Consider the following 19,499-nt stretch of genomic DNA (forward strand, 5'->3'; position numbering starts at 1 on the left):
AGAGGAGATCCCTCAACACAAATAGCATGCTCATGCTCCCTCTGCGGTGGTAATCCCTGAGGCGGCTGAAACACCTCTTGAACTATTGAATCAACGGCTGAACGGAGAGGGGTATAGCTCCTCCCTCCTCCACTCCTGTCCCCTCCAAACTATGTCAATTCCACCAGGTAGCCTCCTCCCTCCTGCTGAATGGTTCGGATTAGGATTTGAGAGAAACCCCACTTTGTCAACCCAGCGTCTCCTTGAATCGTTCTCCCTTCCTCTCCCCTATCACAAGTTCCATCCTCAAAGTCCCCCAATTAATCTTGTCTCCCCCAATGTACGCAGCCACTTCATCCCTAAGATGACGTCAGTACTTCCCAATTCCAAAGGAAGGAAATCTTCCTTCACCTGGATTCCCTGAATCTTCAGCACCACCTCTCTACAAAACTCCCCTTCCCATTTCCACCTTTCCCGTGCCCAATCATCACCCCATAGCCACCTGTGTCTCCTAAACTCCATCCCTAGCGACTCCACTATCTGGGTGGAAATGAAGTTATGGGTTGCCCCACTTTCAATCAACACCCACACCTCACGGTCAGCTATCTCTCTCTCACCTTCATAGTGTGACTCGGAGTGAATACCCCACTATAGAGTTCAGGGAGACTTCTGTACATCCAGATGCAACTTTCATCCTCCTACACCTGGGGTCATTCCCACCTCTCTCTTCGTCTCCTCATCTTCACAAACGAGGAGAACCTGAAGAGAGCGGTCCTTGCACCTGTGCCCCGGCATGTACTTCTCATCGCATCTGAAGCACAACCCTTTTGCTCTTTTGTCCTGCATTTCTTTTTCTGTCAACCTTTTGAACTGTCCCCATTTCTCTTCCAGTCTTTCCTTGGGTGCTTCCTTCTGACCCCCCGGCGCTACCCCTTTGGAAGGGTAATACGCGCAGTAGTCATCTTGTACGATCCCCCTGAGTAGTTGCCTCGAGCTCCTCTTTCTGATCTCTTCTGGTCTTCCACCAACTGTGCCAGCTCCATCGCTTTGCCTAAATTCTTGGCTCCAACACTCTGACAGCTGTTCGTATCTCCGGTTTGAGCCCCTTCATGAAATTTCCCTCTAGGGCTGATTCTGAGATGTGATCCAGACGGCTAGCCAAATACTCGAATCTGTCCGATAGTCAGCCACGGTCCCCTCCTGAGTCAGAGCAAAAGAACTGTCATAGAAGTCTCCTCCCCCATCGGCTCGGAAACGCTCTAATAAACAATCCTTAAACTCTCTCCAGTTTCCTGATAGGTTCTCTCCCTATCTCTCCACTGATACCAGGCCAACGCCTTCCCTTCCAGACACAAACCTGCCGCCGTTAGCTTCTTATCGTCTATCAACCCGTTGACTGCCAAAGTAACGCTCCACCTTATAGATCTAGCCATGGCCATCTTCGCCCTCAAAGATGGGCATCTTCAACTTCCTCACCTTCGGATCCCTCCATTGCCCTGTACTCTCACAAAATTACCCCCATCGGCGACTATACACCCAGTTTTTCATGTCTCACAGCTGAGAAGGGTCATTGGTGATCACATCGCCATTCCCGAGCTACCGCCGACACTTACGGAGGAGTTAGAGGTGATCCTGAAACCTTTGGAGCTGAGGGATGTTCGCTAGAAAGAAGATGAAACTAAGGAAGTGTTGATCCAGTGGAAGAACCTTCCTGACTACGAGGCCACGTGGGAGCCATACGAGATGGCGAAACAGCAGTTTCCAGATTTTCACCTTGAGGACAAGGTGATTCTTTGGGAGGGCGGTAATGTTAGACCGGCCCAGGATGGTCCGGTTGGACCGGTCCAGCAGGGACCGGTCCGCGTCTACGCGAGACGGAGCCTGGGCGGAAACGGCTCTGCCGTGAATCCACGTAGGCTTGAGAGGGGGAGTTTAGGAGGGAAATTTTGAACGTGAAAGGTTGTTTTAGGAAGTTTATGATTGTCCTTTATGATTAATTTTATATAATTAGGAGTTTGGGGGGAATTAGCTCCTCATCTTGAATTTGAGTTTTCTCTTTGAGATCTAGGGTTTGCTTTGGGCTCTTGGCTTTGCCAGAGATCGTGGAGAGTTGTTCTTCCTCTCGGATTGAAGAACATATTGTATCTTTGCTGCTTTCTTTGATTTCTATTGAAATACAAGTAATATCTTGTGTTTTTCTCCTGTTTTTCCCTATTTCCTGCTGCGTTGTCATCGAAGTCCTGTTGTTTTGTTGCTGTGGACAGCAGTTGGCTGCTGTATATTTACTGGTTTGGGTTAGAAATACTTGAGAACTCAAGTATTTCCTATCAGTTGGATTTGGATCTGATCGGAAATTGAACTAATTGGACTATGCTTGAGTTGAATTTGATTTGTTTATCTTATCAGTCAGAATGTTTGGCTCATTTAGAACCTGTCTATCTTAAACCCGGCCCAATCAACCCCCTTTTTGTATAGATCGCAAATTTTTTTTAGATCAACTAGTTTGACTTAAAATATGCCCTATTTAACCTAAAAAATGACTCGGATAGCTTGAACCTATTAAGATTGAGTTAGTTTTCGATTCTAATGTCAAACTAAACCAAACCCAAAAATTAATCGAGTCAATATTTTATATATAAACCCAACCTGAATAATAATAATTGGGTCAACCAAAAGTTTGTCACGACCCGATCTGGCTAGCCCGAGTTAACGAGGCGGGAGCAAAAGGTCGTACGAAAAACTATAATAAAATATAAACAGTTCTAATTAAAAACTTTAATTATACAACATAATCATCATCCAGTATAAGAAAGAGACACTAACAACAATAAACTTAGATAATTCCAAATTGTTCAATTGTCTCAAGACCATTAAAAACTTTCAACACATCATTACATAAACTCCACTTACTGTTCAAACTCAGATACAAACTCAAACTTAGACTTAAAACATAAAAATAAATGGAACTTTTCTTCCTCCTGAGGTCCCCGACAACGATAAGTGTAAGGTCATCGTGCAGCCATTGCTTCTCTCCTGAAAAATATTTCCAAACGAGGAATGAGCGAACGCTCAGCAGGTAATTCATGTCTTTAAATAAAAATTTACATAAAACTAACATAAAGCAGTTTCATATGAAAATATGAAAAGATCATCAAACTTATAAAATCTCGTATCAGTGCATAAAAAGAAACATTTTCTTAACATCTTTCCTTGATGCAATAACTTTCATTTATCATTTTTCCTTAAACATATATTTTCATAATTTGAATTGAACATATAGGAACCATATTATGCATAAAGTTTTATAACACCCATCTCGGATGTGCCCATAATTTGGAACTAATCAGGTACCCAGTCAAATTTCACCATTTCCTTTACCATTGGCTCTACGAGCCTTCCTTTACCATTGGATTTACAAGCCACCTTTACCATTGGCTCTACGAGCATTCCTTTACCATTGCGCACTCCGCATCAACATGCACATTCATTTAATATAAAGTCTTTCATTCAAATGTACATGGAAAAATAAGTATGAAAATCATGTGCAACACATAAAACATTTAATCTCAACATATTTTAAAGCTTTTTAAAATTCATGAAATAACAGTCTTGAATATTCATATTGCCATAAAAATGAAAAGTTATGAATTCAGGTCATAAGAAACTTTTTCAATCATTTGCATTAAAATACTAGAACGGAACAAAATCTTTAAATTTTTATCAAAAACATGTGTACCTACCTCAAACCAAGTACGACACGTCGCTTCGACACAAGTTTTGCACTCCACCCTTCAATAATCACTACCTAAATAGGATTTACAAAAGAGACGTGTTATAAAACTAATTATTATATTCTTAAGTCTAAATCTTTATTGTCCCTTAATCATTTCATACAAAACTTAATGAATATTTAATTAAATCAATATAAATTTTCGGATTTAATAAATACTAAAATTTTGAAGAATCATAAAACTCTAATTTCATCAAATCATTGATCCAAAATTGATCCTTAACATATATTAAAAATTATCTTATAATTTTCGGATTAAAATAATCAAAATAATTCATAAAAAATAAAAATTTTCTAAAACCCTAATTTTTCCTCATTTAAGCATTTCTAATAAACTTAGGATCAACATTTATAAAGGGGATTCGTCAAAATTCTAAATCTAAGAAAAACCTAAATTTTTCTTTCTCCAAAATTCTCTTAAATCTCTTCATTTTCATTGCTTAAACATTCCTCTAATCCTCCTTTAAAGTTTTCGTAAAAAAATTGCGAAAGAAAAACGAAATTTGGAAAAACCCTAGATTTTTTGATCTCAAATAACTTGAGATTTAGGAAGTTTCGTTCTAAAATAATCGTACTTGAGTGTTCCTCTCGTTGTTTTCTTCGATTTGACCTAAAACTTTCGCCGGAAGATCGTCGCCGGAAAGCCCTCGCGGAACCCGCCGTCCGCCTCTCTTGTTCGTTCCGCTCGGTTCGGTCATTCGCGTGAATAGAAGAGGGAGGAGGGGTCGGTTATGCCTAATAAGAGAATTTGGGTTTGCTAATTACCATACTAACCTTACTTAATTTGAGTTTGCCTTAATACTTATGAGGGGTAATGTTGTCATTACGAAACTTCGTTAAATTTTAACTCCTAAAATAGGCTAAATTAGGTAAGGGTTATTTATATCAAAATGATCAGAATTTCGCGTAGGATTTTCTAAAATTATTTTCATTGAATTCCGTTAACGTTGAAAATCTTACTTAAAAATTCGTTGCGGCGCTTTGAAAAGCGTGCGACGCCCTAAAATAGTATTTTCGGGTTTTACAAAGTTGGATTTTTTTAAGTAGTATTCGGGTCGGGTCATTTTTTGACATCCCAAATGGTAGTGAACCTGATTACTTTGATGGGAATGGTGGAGATTGTTCAAATGTTTAAAAATAGAGTGTAATTGGGTATTGAAAATCAAGACTCAAGAGGGCTTTTTATTGATGAGATATTATAATAAGAATACCTTTACCCTAAAAATAGATTAAGATATCAGAAGAAAACATAATGGGTCCCACAACTTCTAATAGATATCAATCATTCCTTTCAATATTTCAATGTTATTGTGGAGCACACCACAGAAACTTTGCATTATCCCCTTAGTCGGTAGATATGATCAAAGAAGTAAGTGGTGGTAATCTCTTCTATTGTATGTTTTGACGACTTGTATGTAGGCGTGGAGTTGAGGTTGAATCAATTCATTGACATTTTGGAAAATTTGGTTGACTTTCATTCTTCATATTTCATAAGAAAAACCCACACATTTATGATGTGATCATCAACCATCTAAATTTTTTATCTCTATAAATTCGTGCCCAACTCTCCTAAACATTTATGGTTATGAGTCAAATTTTCAGAAGGTATACTATATTATATAGATAATCTTAGAGTTTTTGCCCATATTTGGCACTGATCTTATGACATGGCTTCAAGTTTTTTCTAGGCACAAGCCTATATGGTTAATTATCCCTCCAAGTGATGAGGAAAAGCTTTCAATTAAGGTTAATTGTTAAATGTTAACTGCTTAGCATATAAAATTAGAGATTTTTTTACTTTCACTTTGATAGAAAATTTTCCGTCGTTAACTTAAAATGGATGTTGGGAGAATGATGATGATCCTGTTGTTTGGTTGTCTCGAGTTGTCATAGTCCCTATTCTATGTAGTCAGTGGAGACAGTGGACTGAACTCAAGCATGGGATAAACCCCCTGCTCCCCCCAGCTAACAAGAAAAGCTTTGAGGTTCAAAACAATAGAATAACTAGATTGATTAACACAATCATATTCCACATATAACAGCAAGTATTTTGGAAATAGAGTCTCCTCTAGCAGAGATTAGCTTTTAATAGAACCATCATTGAGGTAGGACCATTTACATTATTTATATTTAGGATTTAATAGCTTGATCTTGAAAATGGAACCTCACATTATGATGTTCAATGATTATGCCCCTCATAGGAGCTATGTTTGAATGCTTTGATTTAATTTTTTTTACCTTCTCAAGTTTGTCAACTTGCAATGGATTGGATCTGTCATGAGAAAGGGATTTCAATTTAGGTTTTCTTTTTTATTGAAGCATGAATAGACACACTGAATGAATGGACAAGACCTTTGGCACCAGAAGCATATGAGAAATAAAATTTTTTTGGGATTTGTTTGTTGGCAGATGTGTTGCCAAGTCCCAAGCCCTCAATGAGATCAATAGATGGTTGCGCTAGGTAGTTGACAACCAGCATAAAACATGTTGAATAATTATGACATGAATCTTACAATATATTGTATTAATGCTAAGATGATTCTTAGAATCAATACTGGTGCTCGTGTATAGTACCAAATAAACAATGGTTCCCATAATATGGATGAATGTAGGCAACAAAGCTAGTTTATGAAACTGGCATTAGAAAAGTAATTTGGAATATAAGTATTCTTATGGCGAAATAAATGAAACTTATTGATATTATAAATCATAAGAAGTTAAATATTCTATATATTCAGTAAACTAAATAGGTTGGAAAAAAAGTTGAGGAGATTAATAGTTTAGGATTTCAATTTCTATATTCAGATGAGAGTTGTACTACAAATATTGTAGGTGATATTATAAATAAGAGTGAAGAACAATGCTATAGAAATTAATAGAATTCGAGTTAGAATTATTGTTTAAAAATTATTAATAGTAAGATTATTAACGTTATAAGTGCTTATACTTCTCAAGTAGGTTTGGATATGTGTTCTAAAATAAAATTTTTGAGTTAAAAGAAATAATATAAATGATATCTTTTGAAAAAGTTTTTTATATGAGCAAATTTAATAGTCATGTTAGTAGAGGGGTAGAAGATTTTAAAAGCATTCATTATGTCTATTAGTTTGGAGTGATTAATGATGGTTGTAGGATCATATTAAATTTTAGTTTAACTTATGATTGTAATTGCTAATATGTTATTTAAGAAAAGAGTCATCTTAAGAATGATCATATTAAAACTCAGAATTATTATTTTCTTATAATAAATTGATCATTTTGATTACAAAGATTATAAAATCATTCTGAACGAATGTTTATGTACCCAACATCTCTTATTAGTTTTGGACTTTAAGATGAAGGGGTAAAAATGAAAAATAAAGTAAAACATTATCTTAGTATTAAATAGGGGTATTTAAAAAACATTAATAAAAATATTTTTAGGAGTAAGATTCAAGATTCTAAAATTTGATTTGTTCATGAGAAAACTAATGTTATTTGGAATGAAGTAGTCAGTGATATTAAGATTTTTGCAAAGTTTGTGTTTAGATAATAAAAAAGAAAATCTCGTAATAATAAAAATAGTTGATGGGGAATTAAAGTGTGCAAAAAAAGAGAAAAAATAATAAGTTTTCTTGTAAAAATGAAACTTATTGATGTATAAATCATAAGAAGTTAAATATTCTATATATTCAGTGAACTAAATACGTGGAAAAAAAAGTTAAGGAGATTAATAGTTTAGGATTTCAATTTCTATATTCAGATGAGAGTTGTACTACAAATATTGTAGGTGAGATTATAAATAAGAGTGAAGAACAATGCTATAGAAATTAATAGAATTCGAGTTAGAATTATAGTTTAAAAATTATTAATAGTAAGATTATTAACGTTATAAGTGCTTATACTTCTCAAGTAGGTTTGTATATGTGTTCTAAAATAAAATTTTTGAGTTACTTAAAAGAAATAATACAAATGATATCTTTTGAAAAAGTTTTTTATAGGAGCAAATTTAATAGACATGTTAGTAGAGGGGTAGAAGATTTTAAAAGCATTCATTATGACTATTAGTTTGGAGTGATTAATGATGATTGTAGGATCATATTAAATTTTAGTTTAACTTATGATTGTAATTGCTAATATGTTGTTTAAGAAAAGAGTCATCTTAAGAATGATCATATTAAAACTCAGAATTATTATTTTCTTATAATAAATTGATCATTTAGATTGCAAAGATTATAAAATCATTCCGAACGAATGTTTATGTACCCAACATCTCTTATTAGTTTTGGACTTTAAGATGAAGGGGTAAAAATGAAAAATAAAGTAAAACATTATCTTAGTATTAAATAGGGGTATTTAAAAAACATTTATAAAAATATTTTTAGGAGTAAGATTCAAGATTCTAAAATTTGATTTGTTCATGAGAAAACTAATGTTATTTGGAATGAAGTAGTTAGTGATATTAAGATTTTTGCAAAGTTTGTGTTTAGATAATCAAAAAGAAAATCTCGTAATAATAAAAATAGTTGATGGGGAATTAAAGTGTGCAAAAAAAAGAGAAAAAATAATAAGTTTTCTTGTAAAAATTTATTTAGATATAAAAGTTTGAAAATTTGGAAAAGATCTGGAGAGGTCTGTAGAGATTCTAAGAAAGTAATGTGATGTTAAAAAATTAACTTTCAGTAATTATATAATATATTAGATACTAAGGGTGGAAGATGTATGTATAAGTTTACCAAGCAAAGTGATGGAAGAAGTAAAGATTTGATTCAATTGAAGCACGTTAAAGATGAAGATAAAAAAGTACTTTTCTTAATAGAAGATATTCAACATAGGAGAATGAGTTATTTCGTTAAACTTTTCAATGAATATTGTAAGAATATAGTTAACCTTAATGATCTTAGCGTTCTAGGTGAAAGTAGAGATTTTTATTTTCATCATCATATTAGTAAAATTGAAGTTGGACGGGTTTTATAGAAAATGAAGTATGGAAAAAAAGTATAACCTAATGATATTCCTATAGAAGTGTGGATACTTAGGAGATCAAGGAATTTTATGGCTTAGTAAATTTTTTAAAATTATTTTGAAGAATAAAAAGACGTTAGATTAGTAGAGAAGAAGTTTGTTGGTTCCTATTTTTAAGAAAATAAAAGTGACGCTCAAGAGTGTTCAAATTATAGAGGAATTAAGTTAATATATCATACATTAAATTTATGGGAGAGTGTAATTGAGCATGGATTACGATGCGTTGCTAGTAATTCTCAAAATTAGTTTGAGTTCAAGTTAGGTTGGTCTACTATGGAAGCTATATATTTGTTGAGAGGTGTGTTAGTGAAGTATAGAGAGAGAAAGGATGATATGCATATAATATTTATTAATTTAGATAAACCATATGATAAAGCTCTAAGGGAAGTGCTCTGAAGAGTTTTAAAGAAGAAATGAGTTAATAATACTTATATTCAAGCCATTAAGTATATGTATATGCTTGTTACTGATGACATTCTTCTTGTTGATAAGGCTAGGGAGAGAGAGTTGATAAAAATTTTAAATTATGGAGATCAGCATTTGAGTCTAAAGGCTTTCGGAGTAGCTATAGCGGTAGATAAAATTAGAGAGAGTTGCATTTGATTGTTAAGTTATATAATAGATCAGTAGATGTATTAGATCCAGTCTTTGTTAAGAAAGATGGAGATAAGCCTAAAAAGACTTGGTTAAAAAATATTAAAAAAATGACTTTTTTTATTAAATTTAAAGGTGAATTTGACTCTTAAATTTAGTAAGATTTACTGATATCTTGTACTTGATATTTTTGAATAGAAAATAAAAATCTATTGTCATTTAAGTCATTTCACAAATCAAGTTTGGTTTGTCTGTGTGAAGAGAATTGCAGTGGATATCATGTTTAATGGAGTAAAGAACATGCATGATGGATTGATTAATATATTTTTGGTCTATTAAAATTTTGTAATTCGGGAATTATTGATTTTCAAATGAACCTGGTGCATGATTCTTGTGCAGATGAGAAGTTTAATTCAGAGAAGACACTCTCTCTTCAAGAGAAGGACATAGAAAGCAATATACAGAAAAATATGCGATATCACCCGCTTTTCTTTGGTGTTACTTTAGGGTTACTAGCGGAGATCATAAACTCCAGGTACTGGTTTTCTGTATTGTATAATGTATTTTGATAGGAAATCAGTTATAAATTGCAATGCATGAAATTGGTTTAACTTTACTACCCATTTCTTTTCATTTTCTTTTAATTATCCACTGAAATCATTTACTGCTCAGGTTCTTAATCCTTTTTCTCTATTTCATGTAATTCACACATTTTAAAGTAGCAAAGTTCCCATTAAATCTTTTAATTTTATGGTTAACCTGCCCCATGGATTATGAAGACTATCCTAGCCTGGTTTGCAACTTCTCTTGACAACTCACACCATTAATATGATATGGAAATGTAAAGATTATCTGTTTTACTATGCTGTGACGATGCATTCACAGCCCTTGGGAACTGCTGCACCTTTCAGGCTTACTTGCTCTTAGGTGCTCAGTAGTCCAACTTGGTGAAAGTTAGCAATGAAAATATATTTAGGGCTCAAACTGCTGAGCCTAGGATTTACCAAAGAAATTAGGATGGTGAAACCTTTCCTGAAATCTTAAGAAGTAAATTATAATCCTGTATTTTGTTGTATGCATTGATGGCCATAGCAGTCCAGTGATTTGTGAGCAATTTGATCTACCTCAAGCTACTGATAATCTTGTTTGTAGGCTTAATCTGAAGGCATCACCATGTTAGCTGTATCCAAATTAACCTACGTGATTTCTATGAGTACTAATATTTAACCCTGATGAAGATGAGTTGGCTAAGTCTCCAAAGGCCTATGGGTGATGCCTAACCCAAGTTTCTGGCTAGCTTATGGTCCTAATCTAGGGGACGGGCTTGGAGCAGTGTTTAGGTTGCCTCTATTTTTCATTTGGTCATGAGGTCACAAGTTTGTCTTTTTGAATGCAAAGACTCTGCATTGGCTCATGCTTCTTGCACTGGGTTTACTTACGCTCCTTCGGACTATTGAAATGTATCTGAATGCAAGCTGATTATTCAGACTATTTAAAAACCAGATCAGATTCGAAAAGTGTGCTATTTTCTCTAGCATTTATTCCATTAGACGTAAATCTCAAGTTAAATTAAAATTTCAAGACAAACCAAGACTTGGGTTTTGTCTAGGATTAAAAAAATATTGACCATTTTATCATAGACATGCATAAATTCTTATATAGATATATACATACATACATATATGCTAGTTATTTAGGAAAAAACTAAAACTCATTCCGTTCTGATTAGTTTTCTTTAACTACATTAAAATAGAAGATTAAGACCATTGAGGTTGTCTCTTAAGAATTACTTGGTAATCTAATTCTATTTTTTTTTAAAGTTTGGCATTTGTTTACTTGTGAAGTTAATGTAAAACTTGCATGCCCCTCTAAAAGTAATTATTCAATATAATATACTTGAAATCAAATCAGTGAAATTGTTCCAAGTGTTGTTTTATATAGGCAAAAAAAAATCATTTGATTTGAATACACTTAATAAAATTAATAAATCATTTAGCTTACTATATTGACCATGTGTTAGAGTGTAATATATACATGCTTGATGAATTGCCAAATCATTTTAAGATTTTATTCAATTTTGTATCCTACTTTTCATTGTGTAGATTAAGATTAAGATGAGTAGTTTTGATTTATCAATTGAATGTTACATGAACTTAAAATAAACCAAAATTAAATTACATAAAAAAGATTCTTTATCCATATAAAAGGGTATTAGTTTTTCTCCATATACAAAGAAACACATAGATACACAAGAGGGGAGATGGGAGAAGGGGGAGGAGTGGGAGTGGGAATGAATGTGGAGAGTCATGTTCATGATATATAACCAAAGACTGACTTTATTATTCAGAACTTCAAGAATTAAGAACAGAGGGAGGGAGTGGAGGGAGGGAGTGGAGGGGGCAGGAGGGAGGGAGGAAGCAGGAGAGTCGTGTTCATGATATATAACCAAAGACTGACTTTATTATTCAGGACTTCAAGAATTGAGAACGGATTATGCAACCATTGAATCTTAGGGTAGGAATGGGAGGAAGAGTGATGCAATGCCATCTATGTTGGATGATTATTTTTCCAATCAGCCTATATAGTGTAAGTTTCTCATATGTCAATCATAAAGACTCAAATCTTGCTACAATGAAGCTGAATTAGACTATTTTTCAAAGCTTTTTAGACCCCTTCAAATTTGGCCAATTTTTTTTTTATATTTAATTTTTAAATATGGTAAATATAATAGAGATGAGGATAATCCTATTCTTATTCTTGGAAATAAAGATAAGGATAATTTTAGCATTATCTCAGGGTTTGTTTTTTCTTAGTAAATAAGATTACTTGTATGGACTTGGCAATCTTTGTTGGATGAATGAATTATTGAAGAGGCCAATTATGACTGTTCTTCTCTTCCTCTTTTGATGCAAGTTATGCATGCTTACTGCTCTAATCTGTGTATACATAGTTTCTTTCACTGTAGTCTTTTCTTCTACCATTTCAAATTTTCACAACTCTTCATTTTGCAATTCACTCTACGTATGTGTGGTGGGTCTGGGAAGCCAATGACAAACCCTTCCCAGCATTACCCTGATTCATGATTCACAGCCACTTAATCAGGTCTAGCATGCATGTGTGTACTAGGCATTCTATTTCCTCTTTGTAGTTTGATTTTTTACTTTCAAGCAAAAATATGAAACAATACAAATACCTATTAGCAAATATGTTTGTTTATTTTGCTGGCTTTAGTTTCCTTGTAATGGTATAAAGGCTTGTTGTTGTTGGTTTTGCTGGTTTTAGACTTTTAGTCAAGTGCAGTACCATTAGATATTAGATTATTTGTCAATTCATACATATGTTTCATTCTCGTACTTTATGTTAATTACTCCACCCTCTCTCTTACTGTATATTGTGTCATCTTTTGTAAATGACTCCATTTTTATTTCCCTGTCAATGTATCCCTTGGACAACTTTATCCATCTTGCTTCAAGTAGATTAATTGTTAAGTATGGTCTTGTCTCTGCACTGGACCGCCATCGAATTCTGTTGTTATACCAGCGCCATATGTGAGAGAAAGGGTCTATAAATTATACCAAGATTTAGAAGTTTTTATTTTGTTAGAAAACGATGCAGTTCCTTATAATATGTGAAAGAATTAAACGATTCATACGTAACTGTTATCTGCAACCTTTCCAATTCGTTGTGCTTAAAAAGAACATTTGCTAGATTTGCTGGTAAGTGTGCAGATGGTGTTTTCTTGTGTTTTGTGAGCTGGTGTGGGCATTGAAAATATATGCCCCTTTGGCAAGAAATGAAAATTCTTAATCCTAAAAATGTAGCGAAGTAGAATTTTATTAAATATTAACTGATGATTATGAATTCATGATGAAGTTTTATGGTTTAAATTGATGTGAGAAGGTTAGAATCCTTTATTTGTTTGTGTATTATTTATTGAAAAGAATATGTTGTTAATTTTTACGGCGCTGTTACCTTTTTCAGGCTTTTCACAACAGTTAGGGATTCTCTGGGTTTAACATATGATGTATCTTTCGAATTAAGTCTCTTTGATAGACTGCAACTGGGATGGTATGTCATTTCAGTAACCTCTACTCCAAGCAAGGTATGTTTACGCATATGAGAATTTCATCATATATTCCTTTTTGATTTTGCACTCCAATCCTAGTAGTTAACCTTTTAGTTTTCGTTAGGTTTATAAAGCTGTTGATGCATGCAAGAATGTGCTCAGAGGGCTACACAATAACAAGATTGCCCAGAGAGAGCTAGATCGGGTTAGTTTTCTTATGCATTTGCAGTAAAATGAGCGGATATCAAAGCAGTTTTTTTTTTTTTTTTTTTTTTTTTTTTTTTTTTTTTTTTTTGAATTTTAAAGTTAATACTCTGGGCTTTAAATTGTGTTAGCTGCAAAATTTCCAACCTAATATATTACCTCACTACAAAGCATCGTTAAAGCTATAGGGCTGCTATAACATTATCTCTTACTAATGAAATGCTTCAATACTTTCATTCCATTGATGCCATACCCGATACATCAGTTGGCAATTTTTTATTTGCAATTGGTGATTGGATATTGTCTCTGATTTTCCAATAGCGTACCCAATTTAATATTTTGAAAGCTATATTTGTATGTTCCACATTTGGGCACACATGTTACCTTGTTAAATGACAGTGGATATATGAATAGATAATATTAATGGCCTTATATACAAATTATTGGCAAATTATGTATTTATTACAATTCTAATGTGCACCTATAACTATTTTCTTGTTCTTGTTGTAGTACTGTTGATGGATGTGCATTCTAATAGACTCTTCATCATACACATTATATTCCTAGTTTCCACCCTCTGCAACTTTCTCATGACTTACATACATGTATCCATGTTTTTCCCTTAGTCTGAGCCATAAATTGTATCAACATTACTTGGGCATGAGATTTGTACATATGAGCCTAACTGTTGGCTGAAGGTTTTTTTTAATGTGACTGTTGATCTCAATACTAGTTATGGGGTCGAGTCAACCATACGCGGTGTGTTTAGAAGACGAAAGAGCACAATGTCACACAAAACGCGCCTGGCGTGCATTGATCAAAAGCCCAAATCATCGAAATAGTCTTCGTTCGCCTAATGGATTACATTGGGCATTTAGGGGCAATTAAAATAGCTGAGATCGACACACATATTGACCAGTGTTCTTGATTGACGAAAATCAAAATTTTGCGTGTGTGAATCGAGGCAACATTGACGTGTATGAATGACGATGATAGGATGGTGAATTGATGCACGATTAATATGCATAAATATTTTATATTTAATATTAATTTTATCTCTTTGAAATTAAAAAAGAAAAACAAAGAGTAAAAAAAAAGAAAAACACATAATCCCTCATTCCTACTCGCTCACTTAAACCTAGCCGCTCTAACCGACCGATCCTCTCTCATGCACGCAAGACACACGACTTGCTTTCTCTCTCGACTCTCTCAGTCTCTGTCGCTCTCTCTAGGTTCGCACAACCCTTGCCCCTCCTTCCTCTTGGTCTTCTCCATCTCCTCCTATTCCTTCTTCTTCTCCTTTCCTTTCTTATTTTCCTTTCTTCCTCTTTGTTTATTCTTCTCCCTTCTTCTGCTTCGTCCTCCCCTCTATTTCTTTTCCTCCTCACCTTCCTCCTTCCCCAAAACATAAACCTATCCTAACCCTAAAAACTTTAATCTCTACATCCCTCAAATTCCTAAAATCGATCGGATGTTTGTTTTATACATTCATATTATGCCTTCAAGGTCTATAACAAGAAAAATTCACTAATAAAAGCATGAGGCTGAAAACAAACCTGATCCTCTGTCACCAAGTAGACAATTGACAATTTTTGACTAAAAAAATAAAATTGCTTATATTAACCTTGATGATAGCCGTGTTGATAGAAACTTTCAACCGTAAGGGACCCCAAACATTTTAAATGTTTCCCAAATTTTCATGGAAATTCAAAATTCCAAAATAACAAAAATATAAGATATTTAAAATTTAAATAAAATACTCAAACATTTAAAGTAAAATATCCATCCATCTTCCACAATACTTTGCTGAGGTGGATAAATCTGAAAATCACTCCAGCTCTCAAAGAGAATATCTGGTCGAGAATCACTAGGATTCATTTTTAAATCGTCTCTTGTTTGTAAAGATGTGGCACGTGTCCTCTAACCGATGATTTCGTCGTTAAATGGCATCACGTGTAAATAGGATTATGATCGGGACCCTCTGACCGGGTGGTTTTGCTATCAAACGACACAATTATATTTTAGTCATGGTTAGAGACCGTATGTTCCCAAATGGTATCAAATTCTTGAGTAATGATTCAATAAGATATAATCGTAGGGCACAAAGCTCTCTGTTAGATAATGTGGATTCAAATTTGTCCCATTAGACAAATATCCATCATAAGTCTACAAGGGACCCTTGATGAAGCAACCCATGGCTGCTGAAAGAGGGAAGGGTCTTGAAGTTCTACCAATTGCTATAGTTTGTGATGATTTATAAAGGTACCCTTGGACAAAGCAACCCATAGCAATTTATAGTTCATCATGTTCCATCATAAGCAATTTAATATGGACCATCATGAAAGAGGCAAGGGTCTTGAAGTTCTACCAAATGCTGTTGAATTTGAAAAGGTCTAAGCTTTATGGCCAAATTAAAATTTTGATCATATGTAATGGATTGCATAAGAAAATATATTAGGTATGAAATATCGGAGTAAGTAACATTGAAAAACACAGAAATTCAAACAAGTTATAAACATTGATGATATCATTGCATCGTCTATATTTTGTTTTTATGGAAATAATTTTTTATAGGAAGAAAATACGCCATTGACATAGCATTCCATTTCATGTTAATTATTGCCCTTTTCACTTCAATTAACTATCATTGTATTTCTAAAACCAAATAGAAGTGATTGTTTATTTTATATTCAATTAGGGACTATGTTGCATCGATACACCTATTTATAAAGGCATGTTGTATATGATACATCGATAAACGGATATGCCTCCAATACGGCATCGATAAGTGTCGGATACGGCCAATGTTTAAAATTTTGTATTTAGGTATTAAGGCATTTTTCATTCGTGAGGCGATGCGTAAGCCTCAAGGCGTTTTGAGGCGTAAGCCTCAAAATCAAAAGATTGCGTAAACATAAAATGATAATTTTTTTATATACTAATGAGTGAATAATATAAAACATAAAAAAACATAAGATATGAAGTGAATTCAAAATATCCCAATAATAAGACAACATGAAATATAGTTCAACTCAAAATTCTATTTTTCCCAAATCCCAGTATTCTTTTCATTAACATATAATTCCAATTTCCAAAAATAAATAGCAATGACATATCACATAAGAACTCATAAGTCATCAGCACTGTCATCACTAAGGGGTTCTTCATTTGAATCATCATTATGTTGAACTACTCTCTCCCCTTCCTCCTCTCCTAAAGAGTCCATTGTCGGGCATTTACTTCAAGATTTATGTAAGTTTTAATATATATAGCGTGAGACGTAAGCCTCATCTCAGTGAGGCGAGGTGGGCCTCATAAAAAAAATAGAGGCGTAAGCATCGAGGCGTTTTTTACTGGAATTGCGCAAAGGCGGGCCTCAAGGCGAGTCTCATATTGCGCAATTTTAAACCATGGATACGACCAAGTTATATCCAATTAAAATACTCTTTAATTTCAAAAGGTCATGCATATCCGATACTCGTGTCCGTTGAAAAACAAAAAAATTAAAAAAAAAAGACACGTCGTATTTACTTCCACGGCTATGAGCGAGGTTCTCTTATTTTCGAGATTGATTTGAGTCTCTGATTATATGGGAATATTAGAAATTGCTAATCTTTCACTTGATGAGCCTAAGTTAGAAGCTATGATATTTATTGAAGATGATATAGAAGTTCAATGACAAACCATTGAAGAAGCTAATCATATCATTCCTTCTATTAAATAATTGAAACTTCATGTGCTAGACAATTTAAGTTTATGCTTTTGTTGTTGTACTAGACATTTAATGCTTACTTTTATTTTGAGATTATAAGCTACAAGGCTACCAATGATGTTGCTTTCTTTTTTTTTTTTTTTTGTAATTCAAATATTATGCCGTGTCCATGCCATACCCGTATCCCGTATTTTTAAGAATTGGCGTGTCCCATATCCGTATCATGTCGTATCCATGTCGCCTTATTCGTATCGGTGCAACATAGATTAAGGATAACCGATTCTTGTTTTCTTTCCTTTTTCTTCTCTTCCCTCTTTCATTTCCCATTTCATCTTTGTACTTTAGTTGATAGTTTTTTTTCTCCATTACTATTATAAATTTGATAGTGGATTGTGGATACCATGCCATGCATCCCATGCAATTTTTTATGGTCTTGGAAGAAGCTAAACATCTTTCCAGCTTTGCTGGAAGTGTAGGTAGCCATGGTCAGGTGGTGGGCCTTATATCAATTCACTTGTAATTTTGGATCTTATCGTTAAAATGTTTCATTTGCATCCTTCTTCTCTTTACTCTGCATTTCAATCTTTGAATCCAAAAGAAAGTTATTAAGATTATAACTAGTGTCTCATGGTTGTGGCAGGCAAAGAGGACCCTACTGATGAGACACGAAGCTGAGACAAAGTCAAATGCCTACTGGCTCGGATTGCTAGCGCACTTACAGGCTTCATCCGTTCCTAGGAAGGTAAGCATATTTCATTCCTCTAATCAGCAAATTTTGCAGGTTTGTGGAGTAGTTAGTCTTCACTTTTCCTTGTAGTGCCTTGTCATTTCTTTACAGTTGGAGAAGTTTAGGATCAATCTTTTAATGTAGCGCCTTGATCTTCAACAGATATGTAATCATAACCTGCTAGACATTATCTTCTTTTTTGTGGCTATTTGCTGTATCTGTTGGAAAAACATTAGGAAATCCTAGGCAAGCTCTTTGATATTGCTTCATACTACAATATTAACTCCATAAATTTTCTTTACAATTGGGTGACAGGAACTTTGTCTGATTTGTTGTTGAGTTGGCAATGAATGTTTTTAACTCTTTCTTTTTGTATGCTTAAATATACAAACCTTCCAAATTTTAAATTGACCTATGAAAATGTCCATTCATGTTCTTCTTTTGGGTTAAATATCAGTTAATAACAGTGAACTTGTATCTTAATTTTCATGTGTCTATTTCGACATCAACCTCATGATTTAAATATCCAGAGCTCCTTAAAATATAAAGGATCTTCCTGCTTTTATGCCTCAAACTTTACTTAATTACTTTCTGTTTATCTTGGAAGCATATTTCCTTTGTTGAAATACCTCTTTCATTTTGTGGATTTTAGGATATTTCATGCATCAAAGACTTAACCTTATTATATGAAGCTGCAAGCATTGAGGATATATATGTTGCATATCAATATTTGAAGGTTGATGACGCATCCTTGTTTTCGTGCATTGGTGTGGCTGGTGTACAATCAAGTGAAGATCTCTCTGGTAAGACTTCTCCGTGGATGTTTTTGTAATTTGAGACTTTTTATTTTTCTTTCTATTCTCATAAAGTTCCTTTGTGCCAATACTTGTATTCACATGTTATTAAGCTTGTTTGACCGCTTCCGAGGTGTTTGAAACTCATCGCATGCAACCTCATGTTCATCTGTTTTCTTTGTCGATGCACTTGATTGATCATATGATGCAATAAAGTTCAACACCTGCGAGCTTCGATGTGACTTATTCCTACTCACATGCCATTGGATGTGTTGATGCCTTCTCTTGTGAGCTCCTCCTCACTTCTATATTGTAGCAGTTTTGGTTTGTGGTAGAGACACAACACGATAGAGAGGGAACATGATAGGGAGGGAAGGGTTCGAGATTGTAAGCTAAAGTTGGCTGCTATATTTATAAAGACTGAGAGAGAGAACAAGAGAGTGAGTCGCATATAGCAGAGAGGAATTCATGATTTTTGGTGTTTGAGTGCATGAGAAATGGAGAGAGTGATATTACAGAGAATAGGGAATGGTGCTGCTTCGGGATTTATGAGATATGATAGAGATGTAGCAAAAAAATAGGGATAGAAGGGGGATTGTTTTTTCTTTTATAACTATATAAGAATAATA

The 19,499-nt window shown here is 34.0% G+C and overlaps 1 protein-coding gene across 1 annotated transcript in view; it reads left to right on the top strand.

The window, feature by feature from the left end:
* Positions 1-19,499, top strand: part of LOC110093246 (stromal processing peptidase, chloroplastic) — a 111,942-nt gene that overhangs the window by 90,077 nt on the left and 2,366 nt on the right. Inside the window, exons 19-23 of the mRNA XM_028691536.1 lie at positions 9,767-9,902; positions 13,349-13,469; positions 13,558-13,638; positions 17,990-18,091; positions 18,729-18,879. Of these exons, the coding sequence (XP_028547369.1) occupies positions 9,767-9,902; positions 13,349-13,469; positions 13,558-13,638; positions 17,990-18,091; positions 18,729-18,879 (591 nt within the window). The remainder of the gene's footprint in view (positions 1-9,766; positions 9,903-13,348; positions 13,470-13,557; positions 13,639-17,989; positions 18,092-18,728; positions 18,880-19,499) is intronic.

This window comes from Dendrobium catenatum, unplaced genomic scaffold, assembly GCF_001605985.2.
Source record: "Dendrobium catenatum unplaced genomic scaffold, ASM160598v2 original_scaffold_4717, whole genome shotgun sequence".
NCBI lineage: Eukaryota > Viridiplantae > Streptophyta > Magnoliopsida > Asparagales > Orchidaceae > Dendrobium > Dendrobium catenatum.